Below are 17,281 nucleotides of genomic sequence, written 5' to 3' on the forward strand. Positions count from 1 at the left end.
AGGACCTCTCTACCATTTTTACAACTTCCTGTGAATCTATAATTGTTTCCAAATAAAAAGCAGAAAAGCAGTAACAGCACCCAAGAGCTTCTGAATTTTCAGAGTGCTGGCCTATCTAGTCACATTTGACTTGGAGGAGAAAAACAGTGAGCCATTTCCCCGAGTGCCCAAAACAGCCGTCTGTGGTATCACTCAGTTTTCTTTGAAATCCTTTATTGAAACAGAAAGGCATGTCTGAAAAGCTGGTGAGACCTGTATGTCTTTCTTGCTCTACCTATCTAGGCATATTCATCTACTCTTTGAATAGGTGGTTGTACTTTAAAATGCTTCCTAGCGATTCATAGGCACAGGATAGCTTTGCAGGTACTGAGAATGGGACTGTGTCTTGCAGAGAAGGTCCTTTGCCTCACTGGGCTGGACTCTGAGACAGATTCCGTGCCTTGCTGGGAAGGGAGAAGCCCCTTTGTGTTAGCCAGCGCATGAGGCCACCCCGCTGGGCAGACAGTGCACGCCTCTCTCTGCTTCGTACAAGTTCCCTGACTCCTCTTCAAAACATCTTTAAGTGCTTGGTTGGAGGCAGAATGAGACCCTGCATGTTTAAAGACCAAGTTGGCAGCAAAGCCGTTCTCTGTATTAGGGGAGGAAGAGAATGTAGCCAGCACTCTGGCCACTTATCAAGTGCAGTAGCTCCATAGCGATGGAGGAGGAAATCCTAGCCTCTCTGGGGAGGGCCCTGCAAGCGAACGCCAAGAGCAGCCCCACTTGCAACGACAGTGCGAAGATCACAGAGTCAGCAGCACAGATGGCCCTCTGGAAACAAGGCCTCCTGCTGTCTAGATGGAGTCTGAGGCTCCTGAGGAGCTGAGGGAGACGGGCGATGGAAGGAGAACATTGCACCTTTCATTTCATTGCTATTATGAGCTGAATGACCATCTTCAGATCTAGTGAGGCTTCTGTGCCTTGTGCACTGGGGCAGTTGTCCCAACTCAAACACTGAGTATGGAGTTGTATGAGTTTTTTTTTCTCCTTAGTCAATGGAGATAGATCAAAGATTGCTGTAAATTTCTGGGGCAGGTGGCAAGCTGGTTTACGGAACACAAGGCGATGAGAACCTCTGGCTTACGGAAAGTAGCATGAATTAATAATCATTTAATTGGCTCCTCCATTATGTTGCTGGTTTGGGAGATGGAAGTTTAGATGGAGGGGCTGTCAGTGGCACTTTAGCTAAGAGTCTGATGGTTGAGAAGTGGGAGTGGAGGCTGCCCGTGGCCTCTCCACAAGGATTAAATGTCAGGCGGCATCTCGGGCCCTCAGTGGGCTCACCTCAGGACCCCCAAAAGAAGAGGGTCAGCACTTTGGTGAATACCAGCTCTAGGTACCACTCCACCATGAAAAGAGGAAATGCAAAAGAAATGTCCCAGCAACTTGGACAGCTCAACGCACGCCCAGGACCTCCCCAAGGGAGGTCTCTAGCCAAAGGGAGGCTGGCCTGCAGCAGAGAATGTCCACCACGCCAGCAGCACCAGTGGTGTGTTGCGTAAGATTTATTCATGACGCAGAAATTAATTCTACCAGTACTTGTGGTTTTCTTAGAGGGCAAGTCAATGTCTTGGCTAATGATTAGAGAAAGCTAAAAACGGGGGTATCTTCAGGTTCCATTTCTACGTTTCCAGTTTTTCTTCAGGTTTCTTTTTCATGAGGCAGCAGCCCCATGTCCCACATGGCTTCTGCACAGACACTGTCATAGGATAAGAAATGAGGCGTGTGTTGGCATGAAGTCCACTGGCCATCTATGGAATTGCAAGTACAACTCTGAAGTTTTCTGTTGCCAAAATTTCAGTGACTTGATGTTAATTCGTTGGTAAGGATTTGAATTGGATGAGAATTCATCCTTGGGAAGGGTGGTTTTAGCAGACGAAGTTCCAGCTACTGTTTCTACCACACTTCACTACTTTATAAGACCCCTAAGTTATACTATTCTTACCTATTCTTTAAAGTAAGTCAAGCTTTACTAAGCTTGTTTTAATTATTCTTTGTGCTTAGAGCATAGTAAAACCATGTCTTGAAAATCACAAACAAAACCTGCATGCATTCAGATTGGCTCTCTTCCCTTCCCTACTCCCTCTAATTAGTATGTTAGGAGGAGTAACTTTTTAAATAAATATTTTTAGAGGTTAAATACTTTCCAAACAAATATGTTAAAAACAAAGGATATCTGGAACTCGATGTTTCTGCACAAATGGTTTTTTCCCCCAAGGAAGCCATGCATTGATTACTGTGTTTCCCTTTGAAATGAAATTCTTTTGCCTCGAATGTAGAGGAACCTAAGAGAATAAAATGGAGAGCCATGAACCAGGTCTGCCTCTCAGTATTTGTCTTTGTGAGCTGTAGTGGCCAACCCATCGCAGTTTAAGGGGAAACGGTGGCTCTCGGCCCAGAAAGCCAGCTTTGAATTTTCTGTCCTCCATAACAAGGACATGCCAGTCCTTTTGTGCCTCATCAGTGAGTTGGGTAAGGCAACCATAATTCCTAACAAGTGGAGCAAATGTTTTCTCACTCCTTGTAAAGTTTGCGTGGCACGGAATCCCCAGCTCACATCCTATCAGGTTTCGGTGGGGGTCTGACCCAGCATTCCGGCTCCCAGCTGCCCCATTTGCCTGGCTTTGTGGGGTATGTAATCTGTAGTGCATGCACCCACGTGATTCCTTGCCACGCTTTTATCCCCTTTGAAGTGCCAGGAGCCCAGCATGTTGTCTGGGGAAGATTCATTGGGATTTAACAACATACTTTCGTATGACATAGCTGCCAAAATGGAAAAAACTGCTTCAACCAGCAAAGTAAAAAATGCCACCTGGTGTTTTTCACAGTATGGATCCAAATATCCACTTTCGCAAGGACAGTTGAATTTAAGTGTTAAGCTATTTAATTATAATATTAAAAATAATAGAACTAGATGACAAACCGAGAAAGTAGGAAAACGGTCCGTGATGCCATCACCCAAATACAACCTTCTCTTCTAGTCTGATTTTTTATATGGCTGTATCGTGGTATAATGCACATTTTACCTTGTTTTTTCCCTCATGATGAACATTCGCAGGGACTTTTCCATATTGCTTCATAGCTATCCTTTTGAATGTCTTCTACTACCCAATAGAGTGGCTAGAGCATTACAGCGGTACCTCGGTTTTTAAACATCTCTGTTGACGAACATTTCGGGTTACGAACGCAGTAAACCCAGATGTAAATGCTTCGGGTTTCTAACACACCTCGGAAGTCGAACACGGCTTCCGCTGAGGGCAAGATCCTGAGGCCCAGCTGTCGGTTGTGGATCCCTCGGTTTTCGAACGTTTCAGAACTTGGTCTTCCAGAACAGGTTACATTCGAAAAACGAGGTGCCACTGTATTTACTTAACCATGGAAGAGTCCTACATTGTTTCCCATTCATTTCATCATTTGTTGTGGAAACTGGCACTGGTTGTCATTCTTCAAGTCATTTGCATTTTCGTCACCAGTAGAAACCCAAGTTTCCAGGTACTGTCTGAACTATGGCTTGTCTCTGGAGGGTATCTATTTCCATTTCACTAATGTGATGTCATGGTGGCCTTAAAGTGACCAGTAATTGATTTTTTCAAATAATGTTTTCGAGACTGTGACATCTCTCCAAGAATGTAAGTCAAAGTTTAGGAAAGTCTTCAAAGAAAGCATAAAACTACAGTGCTTTCTTCTTTCTCAGTGTCTGTATCACCTCAGGTATTTATGCCCACAATGTATGCCGGTGACAGAACTAAGGGGGAAATTGGTTTTGAGACTCTGGCCTGTTTGAAGTTGTTCAGAGAGAAGCTTGAGGAAACCTCAGACTGCGTGTGGCCTAGAGCAGACCCCCATCCAGTATGCTGACAGAGAACTTGCACAACTGTTTGCCTGTCTACAGAATCCGTATAAAGACTTAGGTACCACGTCTGGATGGGGATGGACTTCTAATGTCTGAGGTCAAGCTAGGAAGGGGCCTATCAGCCTAGTTAAGTCTTTAGGAGCAGTCCCCACATCACCCAGGGAAACAGTGGGATTGTAAGTGGGTATTAATAGAATCTGTTATAAGAATGGCACAGCTTTATCTTTAGAAAAGGAGCTAGAGAGCTGCAGGTGGCTAATGTCCACTTCTAGACAGATCTAAGACAAATACAGGTTGTCTCGGGTAGAAGGGAGATGAACCCCAGAAGTTTTTATGTCAGTAGATGCAGCGTTTCACATTATAGCAGGGATGTTGTGTTCCTGGAGTGAAAGAGGAATGAGTGAATGATTTCGTTTTTTAAAAGTCCTTTACAAGGCCTCCTTAGCTTGAGCTCACAAAGGATGCTTTAGAATTCCAGAGCAGTTTAAGAGTTTGAAGAAGAAAAAAAAAAAAGGTAATAAAAGTTACCCTCTCCATGCCGGGGGAAAGAATAGTGGATTTTGAAACCAGAATTCTCACCTCTGCAACCTCGTCACAATCCATCTTGCATTGAACACTGAAGGAAGAGGGTGGACTCTGGCCCTGAGGAAGTGAAAGCCGCACTGGCTTACCCTGGGCTTGCTTTCCACCTCCCAGCGACTGAGATGAGTTGGGTGGTGTCAGCCTTGGTGCCCATTCATTCACACTGCCGAGCAACTGTACAATTGACAGTCATTCTGGGGTGGGGGGAAGCAAGCAGATTGAGGGCATTTTACAAGGTAGTGTCATGGTCCTGTAAAAGCAAGTGTTGTTTCGGGTCAGGCAGACTAATAAAAAGACAGGGTGGGTATTTGGAATATAATTGTATCTTGGTTTGCCTCTATTGAAAAAAAGGAGCAGCAGTGGCTCTTTCCTAACTGTGTGCCCTGGCCCTTACCCAGTGCCTATAGGTCGGAGGTCGGAAAGAGGGAAGGTGAACAGGCGACTGTAACAAATAAGCATCTAAAGTACCACCTAATGAACACCTCCACCCACTCATCTTTGGGATGCATTGGAAGAGTCAATATGTAGAAGATAACCAGTAGGCAAAAATGAAAAAATGATGGAGACTAAGGAACCTTCTGGGGGCAGGGGGAATTTAAGTCCCTGAAACATTAATAAAGGATTCCTACTGTGGGAGTCTTCAGGCAGGGGCCCAGCACACTGTGAGGTCTAAACCCTGGGACACAACGTTCCACAGGAGCATGTCTGCAGGGGGCCAAGAGATGGGAAGTGGGCCGTGGGGGAGCCGGTCGAGAATGTTACAGCACCTAGTTAATCAGCAGCCAGTCCATCACATTAAATATCCAGCCGTCGTGTACTACCTTTCAAGTGAAAATGAATAACTCCCATTAAGAGCAAAATGGGTTTGAAGTCGATTCGAGACAGATTAAAGTACTGTTATGAATGTGTGTGTGGGGAGGCGGAGAGGTCTGTGTGTAATATGCTTGTCCTTGTACTTTTTAAATAATAGATGTCCTACAAACTTATGTAGACCAGGTTACCAAGATACTGGGGTTAAAGGTCACAAGATGTGCATTCAGGGAAGAGCATCAACTTCCTGGAATATTTCCTGCATTTAGCAATTTTTTTGCCCTCAAAATTATTTTGTGGCCTTATGATTTTAATGAATAAAATTGATTTTCTAAAATTGTTTATTAAAGCACACGTCTGTAACGACAGCATCCGTGTCAGAAAAAAAATTTCAAAGCTGAGCAGAAAGTGGAAACATGTGTCAGGTGACTAGACTGGGTGAGACAGAAAGCAATAAAAATTAGGCTTTCCAAACCAGTGACTTCAGTGCTGAGTCAAATTATTTGCCAAGGAGAGCAGTGGGGATAAATTTTCTCACTACCATCTTTAGGACTTTTTTTTTTTTTGTCTTTTCGCTTTTAGCAAAACTCTAAAAAAAATGGAGTTCCATGTCCAAAACAAGTGAGAGAGCCAAGCCCCAGCTACAGGCCAGGTTTTAGAACGACCAAACCCCGCCGCATTGAAACTCGTGTTTACACTGGAGGAGCCCTGCTTGCTCCTGGTTAAAACCTGGAGCCCAGCTGTTTTCTCATCAAAGTCTTCCAGATCCCTTTCCACGCCTCAGAACACTCTTTCCACCAACACTCCCTTCCCCCGTTTGCTACTGAAGCCTCCTGTGACTCTCTTCATTAATTAGTGTTAATTTTTTTATTTATTTTTTTTGGTGGAGTGAGGTGCGCAGGAGGTGCTCAGGACACCGTTTGGGCAAGCAGATAGGAAATGTCCCCTGTTACCACTCACTGTGAATAAACTTGTGTTGGGAGCACTGGCTAGATTATACATTAGATTCACGCCCTGCCTCATTCCACTCTTAATTCGTCCCCAAAAGCAAGTTGCTGAACTCAAACTTGATTCTTTTCTCCATGTACAGGGCAGGGCAAACGTAGGTGTACAGTTGTGAGTATTCGTAATGTGAGAGTGTATTCTAGTACTATTATTAATTATGTATTACCTTCTATACAGACAACTGTAAACCCACTTTGCCCCACCCTGTATTTGTATGCGCATATCCGTGTGAACTTTCCTCAGATCACATTGGTCGTCACGTCTTCTGTGATGAGCTGGGACAGCAAAGTGGGGCGCACACAGTTTAATACCTCTGTGAAAACAGAGTGTGTCTGGCACTCAGGTTGACTCGTGGTTTTGGCGAAGCAGTTGGTGAGATTCTCGCACCCACCCTGTGCCCACAAGCCAGCAGATTGTGTCTTGATTAGAGGAGGTCAGAACAGACTGAATGAATTGAGCTTAATCCAACAGACTTGTAGTCCATTTCTTTACTTTTTTTCCGTAGTGTTCAGTTGTTAGTCGTGACAGAAAATGCATGGGGGGAAAAGATACATTTGCTTCGTTTCCAATGCGCTTGATAAGTCAGTCTGGATGCTCATCCTACTTGAATTTTGGTGTTTCAAGAAAATCCTGTGCTATAAATGAATGTTGATTTTCACCCAACACAGAGCCTCTGGGAACTGGCCTGGTCTGGCTGCTGTATTGCATCTTCTGCTTTTTCTTCCAGCATCGTCCAGCCAAGCAGAAAAGGAGCTGACAGATTCTCCTGCAACCTCCAAGCGCATCTCCTTCCCAGGTAGCTCAGAGTCTCCTCTCTCTTCGAAGCGACCAAAAACATCGGAGGAGACCAAGGCGGAGCAGGTGAGGCAGGAAGGGGGCTCTCCTGGTGGGATTGGGGGGAAGTGTTTCAGACACCAATGGGGAATGAACTCTTGGGTGGGCAGGCTTGGGGCTGACACGGTTGCTGGTGGGAACTGAAGACTCAGCCAGAGGGATGGGTGTGTTCCCCACAGATGTACCAGTGTCCCTACTGCAAGTACAGCAACGCCGATGTCAACAGGCTCCGGGTGCATGCCATGACGCAGCACTCAGTGCAGCCCATGCTTCGCTGCCCCCTGTGCCAGGACATGCTCAACAACAAGATCCACCTCCAGCTCCACCTCACCCACCTCCACAGTGTGGCACCCGACTGCGTGGAGAAGCTCATTATGACGGTAAGATAGCCAAGAGCAGGACCCTGTGGCTCTTCTTGCCCCGGGGTCAAAGGTGATGCAATAGCATGGACAAGAAAGATACTGTGTTATTGGATGAGAAAGTCAATGTAGAGTTGGAAATGTCAAAAATGGTCCTAGTTCTGTGACTTTGTGCTACTGTGCCTGCCTTAGACTTGGCAGGCCTATGGCGTGACCGTGGCCCAAAGGGCTGAATACGTATGTGTTTCTCAACCTTCCCACACCCTCTTCCTCTCTCCCTTAGGGATGCACAGGCCTAGAGTAACTGATCCTTTGTGCAAAGAAATTGTTATTCAGATTCTTCAAACCTTGAGCAGGTCATGTTCTATGTTGCTCTTATATCCATTATGTCTCATTTCATCCTCACATAAGAGTCTGACACATTTACATTAACAGCTGAGGAAACTGAGGCTCAGAGAAGTTAATAACTTGATGTCACTCGTAAGTGGCAGAGTTGAGAGCTGAACTCATATTTTCCTACTCTAGGAGCATAGCCCCTGTAACATGGGCATTTCTCAGGTGGACATTCTTATTCTCAAAGCAGGAAAATGGTCAGTTGGATGGTACATGTTGATTCATGAATGAGGGCTTTGCATTTTGAACATGATGTTGTTACACCTGCAGGTTTTAAAAGCATGGCTATAAGTGGCCTCTGTAAACATGGCCCAAAAGGTTAGTATAAAAACTTAAATCTAATTGTAATGTGAACACTTGTCAAAGTACTACAGGTGACACGAATGTCTTATTTTCTGTCTGTGCTGGGACTACTGTGAAAGCCCTCTCCTGATCACTAGAGGAAAAAGCACCAGAGAGAGTTAGTCTCACCTCTAACTTGTTTCAATAGTGGAGGAATTAAGTTAATTTGATTGCCTTTTTGTGTGAAGATTCCCAGAGAGGTAGTCTGTTCAGAAGTCCACGGTGTAATGTGCAGGTCACAGCCATGTAACCTCTAGGCGTTTCCCATTCCATTTGGTTATGCAAAATTAATGGATGGTGTTGTAAGTGATGTAGCATCGAGAGAATGTTAGCAGCCAGTGGGAAACTCAAAGGTAACCTAGCACGCGTTTCAATGTATAAATTCTCTTTCCGTGGGTATTTTCCAATAGACTGGTGAATGTTGTTAAAAGTTTCTCTCTAAGTGGAAACCTCCTTCTGTGGATGGGTTGGTTTCTGTAGATGTAACAGGTTTTCTTGGCATAGTTACCAGTTTTGGAAATAACAAAGGGATTTTTCAGGCCTCATTCCACTTCCTACTGATGACCTGGAACCATGAGAGCCAAAGGAACAGAAAGATAATGTGGGGAGGGAAGTATTTTCAATACTTAGTTGCATTTTTCTCTTGCTCAAGTGGTTATTTTTTCTGTTTAATATAAATCTGGTTAGGATTTGTGGGCCTATAGTAATCTGTATGACAGTAAGTTTCTTTTATATAGCTCTAGGGATAGAATGTAAATTATATTTCAAATATCCATTGTCATATTTTTATAATAGCAATAGTAAGATAGTAAATGTGGAGGTCATTATGAATCTTAATTTACCAACAGTCTTCAAGGGCAGGATGTTACTGCTGTGTTTGCTTGGGTACCAATCCCTAAGATATTTCTGGGTGTTACCTGCTAACTAGCACCTTCTCAAGCAGTGATTCCCAACCTTTCTGGAGACTGATGAAAACAAGCAGTATCCTTGCTAGGTTATTTTATGCATACTAAAGTTAGACAACCACTGTTAAGACCTCCATCATGTATTGTACATATATACAATTGTCTGTACAGTGCCAGGAAGCATAAGGATACCCTAAAAGTCATCCATGGAACCAAGTTAGTAAACCCTGTTCTAGAAGAATCTCTAACAACATAATTATATAGGAGAAACATGGTCCCTAAAGGGGCTGTACCTGGCCCTTTGTACAGAAATCCCTGTGCACATCTTCCCCAGCAGACGAGAGATGTTTTCTAGACATTTCTGAAAAGTGTGCAAATTGTGGGAAATGTGATTATAGGAAGTCAGTTTGGTGGGAACAAGAAAAAGTGAATGGATTCAGAAATGAAGTTGAAAGTTGTGGGAAATGTAATCATACAAGGGTTTTACTCGGCTTGGGGGTGTAAGGATGGTTTCAGGGTACTCTCTTTGCATGAGAAGATGGAGTCATTGCATGGCTTTCAGTACTGAATTGGTTTTTCAAGTTATGAGGCTGGTTTACATTGGACTATATGAAGCATTTCCCCCTTCATCAGTAGGAAAAGGTGAGCAACCAGGGCTGGAGGGGAATTGGTAGCCGTACCTCATGGGGAACCCAGAGTCCTGCTTCAGGATTAGATCTTGGTCTCTTGCCTGATGAATCAAAACAGATGCCACTGTCCTTCCTCTGGAAAGTTTGGTATTAAAACGGAATTTGCATTTGTTACAACTATATGATTATAATGAACTTATGGTTAAGAATCCTGCCCCTGGAGGGTATTTTACTGTAATTTTATGAGAAAATTGGCCATGGGGAAGTATCAGTTAGGCTTTCTGACCATATATGTGTATGCTCTGGCCAGCTGGAGGAGGTAACTCTGAAAACAGCATGATGAGAAATGCCCCTCAAATCAGAGCTCCATTTTCCAAACCATATCATTAAGGAATGGGCATTGCACGGTCATTCATCCTCCTAGAGAAGAAAGCGACGTCTGCTTTGTCCCCGAGTGGCTGAGATGAATGTCAGGAGGAGGAGTGACTCTTCTTCCTGGCCAAGCGGTTTGACTGTGTTAGCTGCCTTTGGCTGCAGAATAGGAAAAGCTGGCAAAATACACGAAATACAGTTGCTGGCAGACCTGGGGTGTGTCCAGGGTATCTAAAGCTATAAATTCTGGTAAATATTTTTTGCTGTCTGGGTCCAAGGTCTCAGGATATGGTTTGAATTGGGTTTCAGTCCCTCTAAAAGTAAATTCCACCCTGATAAATGGAAATAGATTACTTTCTACACAATGTCTTTCCGTTCAGTTGTAAATGGAGAGTGTTTTGAGGAGGCTTCATTTAATAATACCTTATCAGACAGCTTTCAGGAACCTGCAGTGTCTAATATGTCTGTTGCTATGGTAACAGCTGCTTGCTTATGCTCTGCATCTCATATCTGTGTCTTCCATGGGTCCCCTTCTTTTTACTGATGAAGGGGGCTTGAAAAATATTCTCCACTGGGAACAATTGCAGCTCTGGCCCTCCACTATGGAAACTGTACCCACAGCACTTCATTCTGCTTGGCCTGTTGGAAACTGAGCTCCAAAGGGTGTCTTTACACACGTCATATGAAAGAAAAATCTATAAAGCTTAAAGGCAATGAGACAAGTGACCCTCCAGACATGACTGAGCAGCCTGCCCCCAGTGTCCGTTCCACAGAACTCTCACCTACTTACAGAGAACTTAGATATTTCAAATCCGTGGTGGGGACGTAGGAGCTGCTGCTCTGTGCCCTCATGTCCCCACTGATTTGGGGAAGGAGGATTGAGGACATGGGGGACATGTTTCTAGCCCTAAATGAGAATGGGAAAAACCACCTACCATGCATTTCAATACTCTCAGATTATTCTAATTGATCACTATCACTCTAAGTGACAGGCAACACCACTGGGATCCTGGAACATTAATATCGGGGAAATTGTCTTTGTTCCTTGATCACTTAACAAAATATAACCTCACAGTGGAGATGGGGTTTGGCCCCTGAGCAGCCCAGAAACACCTTTTTCTCTAGCCCTTTGTCGTCTCTTTCTTCGGTAGTTTTTAATTATTCTCTATTTTTTATACATGTATAGATTTCCCTTCTCTGCTCCTGGCCCCTTTACTGCCTGCAGTTCTCCTCTTTCTCTTTTGTGGGAGCAATAGGTTCCCTCCTGTGATTTTTTTTCAGTCAGTATCTATGTTTCTCTGGGCTTGTTGTGTGCCTGTGCTTCTATGGGTCTCTGTGATAGCCCAGTGCTGGGGCAGACAGCCAGGCTGCCAGGCTATCGGATGGCCACTGGCCCTGGGGCTGTCCCACCTGCCTGGGTACCAGCTCTCTCTGTCTCCATCTCAGAGGATGGTAATGAAAATAATCGGGCTTCATTAATTCCAAGCCCTGTGAGATGATAGCCATTTGGAGCCTGTTTGCCAATTAGATGGTCTAAATTAGAAGTGACCTTGGTATACTGCCACTGCTTGCCTCTCTGAGTCTAATGAAGCTCTTCTCTCCAATTCATTCTCCTTCTCAACTCTCTGCTCTCTCTCTTTCTCAACTGTTCTCCCTTTCACCTCCATTTTCAGTCTTTCTCATTCTTAGTTTTTAAAATCTGGTTCCTGGCCACGTTTGATTCTGGCCCACATGAAAGTTAATGTGGCCCTGCAGTTCTTCCCCATAGGTTTTATGTTTTGAAAAAAAAGGGGAAGACAGCCACATAGAAGACACTTTAGAAAGGAAACAAGACAAAAAAAGAAACCAGGCCCTCTAGAGTCCATGGTCCAGTGCCTAGCCTGGGACATTTGGGAGATAGTGAAGGAAGTGAAAAACCTCTGAAGTTCTGCTGCCAAGAGGTGGCCTGGTTTGCTGACTGCAGTAGTGCAGAGACTAGCTATCAGGGCCCAGATGCCATCTAGGTGCAGGAGAGGAAGTGAGCAGCTGGCCTCTTGCTGGAGCAGTCAGCTTTAGATACACAGCTAGCTAGAAAGCTCAGCTCTGGAAGCAGGTGGGTTTTAACTCCATGCTCAGATTTTCCTAACAGAACCATTCATAGAGACTGGCCAAGTCTGTGCCAGGATGGCGTGGGTCTGAGGCTTTTCCTCTGTCGGAAGTTCTTCATTCTACTGATTTTCACTGAAAAGTAAAGGATTTGAGGCTTCTTCGGGAGTCTAGGTTTTGGCACATCAATACTTTCACTTGGAAAAGTGAGCCTTTCAGAAAGAAGCCCCACTTACGTGAACAGAGCCAAGGCTGTAGGTGTGAGTGTCTCAGAAACCAGGAGGTTCAGTATGTTTCCTAAGAAAATATCTTCGCTTTCCAGCTCGTGGAACTTGTTGGCTGCATTGATCTAACCCTCACACAATGTTGAGAGGTGAATTTGCATGGCTGCTCAGGGTGCTGTATTTGGCTGCTCCACATCCATGACCTAGAGAAAGCAAGAAGGAGGGGGGGGAAGTGCTCCTTATAATTCCAGCTTGTTCTACCAAGGAAGAAGAAACATTGGTGGCCTCTTCCAAATGTCATAATGGGGACCAGACCCACATTGGAGCCTCTGTGTTTTATAGGTGTGTGCTTGGGGCTTTAGTGTCCACTGACCTCATAGAGATTTGAAAGGCATTAACTCAAATATAATGGTGAACTGAACACCATTCAGGAGGTGGGAACTAGGTATTTATGAACCCATGCCACCTCTGCTAGTATTCAAGAGCAGTTACCTTGAGTCCATCGACTTCCCTCTAAGGAACCTGTGCTTTCCTGAAATTATCTGCAATAGTCTGTGTGTGAACGTGTTCTAGGAGTCTACAATTTTCATCAAATTTTCTAAGGAGTGTATGATCTCTACAAGGTTGATTATTCTGGAATGTGAGCTTCTTGGGCACAGACCTTGTCTTGCTCTATCTCATAAGCAGGTACCACAGGGACCCTGTAGTGTTTAGCAGATGCTGGTTAAATGACTGGATGGGCAGAGTCACATGAGGCCCTTCCTTTTCAACAACTAAGTTGCTTTGGCATTGCGTAAGCTTGAAGACCTTTAGTATCAGTGTGGAACTCTTCTGTTTCTGTTGTTAAATTGGAGAATTGCTTAAACTTAAAGAATTTCATCATCAGAGCAGAACTCCATGTTTCTTGTTACATGTGAGACCTGTTTGCTTGTCAGGAAGATTAGAGCCACTGTTTGTTTTAAAACTTTCAGCACCCCAGCTCAGTTGATGCTTTTATCCTACATTCCCATCAACTCTGCATACTCTGGGAGGAATATAGTTTACTTGGCTCACAAGGGTGGGAGGAACATGTGTAGAATCTGGGCCGCCAAACCTGTATGTCTTGCCCCATATGTGTTTAAGTAATTACTTTTATACTGATATCTTTAGGGGTATTAGAATAATTTCAGATCACCTCTCCTAATAGGTTAATAAGGTCACCATGGAACTGCCATTTGTATGGCTAGGGCCAATTTTGAGTGACCCAAATTCTGAGGAAGTAATGGATCTAATGAACTGAATTTTCTTACCAGAGAAGCTTTGTTTTATTTTTGGTTAAAATTGTTTTAATAGTCTCAGGTCCCCTCTATACATTAATGGGTAGACTATGGGGACATCATTGAACATATCTTTATTGGTATACAGATAATTAGAAAAATCAGCCTACACAGATGGTAGAGTCAGGGTAAAAAGTGTAGGTGTTTAGACTTACTGTGTACTGTTATCTTTTAGTTTGTGGATGGAGTAGGGAAGAGGGAGAGAGTGTATGTGCAGTGTGCATGCGTATGTTATCCGTGCAGGGGAGCTGGTGGTGGGATTCAGTTAGTTGTGTTGGTGTGGGCACATTTGGGATGGCTTTGGTTATACTGTAGCCAGGATTTGTCCTCTCTCAGAAACCTACATGCTACAATGCTCCTAGTGAAAGGGAAGCTCTTTGCAGAACTGTGCTCAGCAGTTAAATGATTGCCTTTCCAACTGACTTCCAGCTTTCCATCAGAGATTGTGGCTGGGGTGGTCTGAACCTTGTGCACAGCTTGGGTAGCCAGATATGACTGAAAAACAAGGTGGGGAGGGTTCCAAGGCAACTGTTGAAGGAATTGAAACTCTGCCTTTGGCCAACTCTCCTTTTCTTCAGTGAACGGAACTCCTTAGTGAGCTGTTGGCAGGACTAACTTTATGGCTTTTCAAAAAGGCATGCAAACTTTGAGTGGAAAGCTTTGGGAACTGGTAGGAGAGGAAGGAATGGACAGGAGAGATCATTAGTTGCCTGAGAACTGACATGGGGGCTCCATAGCCTGTGCAGCAAGGCGGCTTCCATTCTCAACCTCTCTGTTCAGACACAAGCGATAGACCCTACCAGAACTTCTAGATCCTTAGGATTCCCTTTAGGGCTATTCCTTTTTGCTTCCTGAAAATCTCTTGCTCGTTAAAATTTATATACCATTGCTTTTTTTTTTTTCCTCTCAGGGAGAGGTTGGGAATGCTATAGATGAGAAGATGCAGGTAGATAAAAGTAATTACTTAAACACATATGGGGCAAGACCTACAGGTTTGGAGGCCCAAATTAAGATGCAGAGGAGCATGTGAGGTTGATGATTATATTTCGGGGAGAGTTAATTGATGGAAGGTGAAGGCAGACAAAGAACCGCTGCTTACTGCCTTCTTGAATCCCAATCAGGAATTATGATTAAAGTCGCAGCGAGACAACAGAGGGCTGATGAATTGGTGTCTTTTTTTTTTTTCTTTTTTGCCGTCATTCACACTTGATTGACTTCAACCTTTCAAGTGCAAAAGTCTCTCTTTTCCATTATTATTCATAGCCATCTGAGTTTTTCTAATTAAAGTGTATGAAAACAATTACTGATCCGTCTTACTGAGTCTGTTAGAGGGGATGTCTGCCTTACTGTAATGCGTATAAAAAGCCCAGTTTTCTATAATGATGTGCAGCTGAGGTGTTAGATAATTTTATTCTTTTTTACTCTGTAGGGCTTTTTTTATTTCTCATGATTCATTTTTCATAATTCCGAAAGATCCCAGGAAAGGACTGATCCTGCAGCTACAACTGAGAAAGGAGGTGTGGGGGAGTCTTTTTTCCTTTCCCTTTTCCCCCTCTTGCCCCCAACCTTGTGCTCCCCCTCAGCTGAGGGACTATAAATTAATCAGTGACCTTTCACATCTTGGACTCCCGCTGGACTCCCCAACCACACTGGTCAGAAATGCTTTCTATTGAAAAGAAAATAGATGGAATGAGTTTGGCAATCTCTGCTCCATTCCTAACGATTCATCAACAGCTAGCCTTAACCAGCTGCCAACGAGCTTTGTGTGAAGGTGCAGATGTCTGTGAGAGCAGGAATTCTGTCACACATGTGCACCTGCCACACACCTGCTCTTTGTAAACACAGGTTTCTCAGAACCCCTCTATGTACTGCCTGTTGCTTAATTTTTGTACCTACTGGCATCTGGGGTGCCCAGACTATTCTAATACCCATAAATGTGTTGGAGTGTTCCCTGTTGGCACTGATGTGGACAGTTGTCTGGGTTCCTCTAGTCTAGCAGTTGAGCCCATCACTGATGATTCTAGTAACATGTCAGTAGCTGTTCTTAGCAAGGCCAAGATCTTCAAACGATTAGAAATAGTAATTTATTTGAAATATTTAATTTTGAACAATAATCTAGTGGTTCCAAGCATTGCAGTAGAAAGTGAAGATATGATATTTGTGTTGTTAATGGGAAAATAATGCCTCCAAGTGGGGCTAGGCACCGTGCAGAAGGGTTAGTGGTGACTGTAGTTTCTTTTTCTGTAACCTCGAGGTCAGTTCATTTCTCAGGCTGTCATCAAACAGGCAACAATTTCTAATTCATTTGGGAATATCACCAACTACCTTCCCACCCTATAGCAGGCAAAGGGATAGTGTTTCTTTTTAAACAAAGAACCTTTTATCCTTACATTAGATATTGAGGGCTGTTTATCACGTTAACGTGGGGCAAATGATAAGTTGTTTGGACAAGCTTCTGGCCAGATGGCAGGGAAGCCTAGAGAAATGTCTGAGGATCTGATCTAAAATTATAGCTCGTTTGATCCAGGCTAATCCTGGAATTGCTCTATTGGGAAACAACGGCCATGGTCGAAGTGGGGCACCCTCTGATACTGTGTACCTCAGGCACAGACTGCAGAAGAAATCCTGGCTTAAGTGAGTCATAAGAAATGCTCAGTTGCACTTGATCTCAGCTTGTAAAGGGTTACAAAATGTTGTTTTCTGGAAAATCTGCCAGTGTGTCTGCGTGTCCTTAGCCTTCCTTTGTTCTCTTCTCTTCTTCTTACCCTTTCCTTTGCTGTTACTCCCCTCCTCTTCTTGCCTGAATACATTTTGAAAACAGTACTACAATGCTCCCTGCTTCAAGATTACAGTGTACTTTACTAGGTATGATTTAATTAGGGCCCTTATTATGTTTTCAGCAGCTTAAGGTGGGCCTTTCAACTTATCTACCTAATTGGTTGCACAAGAAGTTTCACAGCCCATGACAAAACATTGTCAGTGATCAAAGTCAAAATTCTGCATAAAGGAAAAATATTAATAATAAGATTATTCTTCAAGTGTGCACTGCTAATTATGTCCAGAATGTAACCGTAGAAACACTTTTGACTGATGTGAGCTTTGTCTAATAAACATGAATCTTCAGTGAGCTATGAAAAGTGACACCTCCAGCTTTACACTGGTGAAGGCTAATTTTGCTTATTAAATAATTTTTACACATTGCCCTATTTTGTGTCTCTTTCCTCTCCATTTGACTCTCCCCGTTTCTCTGCCTCTTGTTCATCAGGTGACCACCCCTGAGATGGTGATGCCCAGCAGCATGTTTCTCCCAGCAGCTGTTCCAGATCGAGACGGGAACGCCAATGTTGAAGAGGCAGGAAAGCAGCCTGGTTAGTGTTGTTATACTTGACCCCTGCAAATGGAAACAGAATTTTCACAGAGTGAGGGTGCCCAGAATCCTTTGCTCCTAAGCTGACTGTAACTGATCAAAAGATAAGGGGGCGCTGCTGTCAGCCACTTTGTACTCCAGTTCTTGGCATGTGTTTGTATACTAC

At 43.9% G+C, this 17,281-nt stretch overlaps 1 protein-coding gene across 5 annotated transcripts in view; it reads left to right on the plus strand.

Moving 5' to 3' along the window:
- Positions 1-17,281, plus strand: part of ZFHX3 (zinc finger homeobox 3) — a 243,494-nt gene that overhangs the window by 209,141 nt on the left and 17,072 nt on the right. For all 5 annotated transcript variants that reach the window (XM_081119491.1, XM_081119493.1, XM_081119492.1 and 2 more), the window contains 3 exons: positions 7,017-7,150; positions 7,303-7,503; positions 17,014-17,116. In XM_081119491.1, the coding sequence (XP_080975617.1) occupies positions 7,017-7,150; positions 7,303-7,503; positions 17,014-17,116 (438 nt within the window). The remainder of the gene's footprint in view (positions 1-7,016; positions 7,151-7,302; positions 7,504-17,013; positions 17,117-17,281) is intronic.

The sequence above is a fragment of the Miniopterus schreibersii genome, assembly GCF_964146895.1.
Source record: "Miniopterus schreibersii genome assembly, chromosome: 18".
NCBI classification, from domain to species: domain Eukaryota; kingdom Metazoa; phylum Chordata; class Mammalia; order Chiroptera; family Miniopteridae; genus Miniopterus; species Miniopterus schreibersii.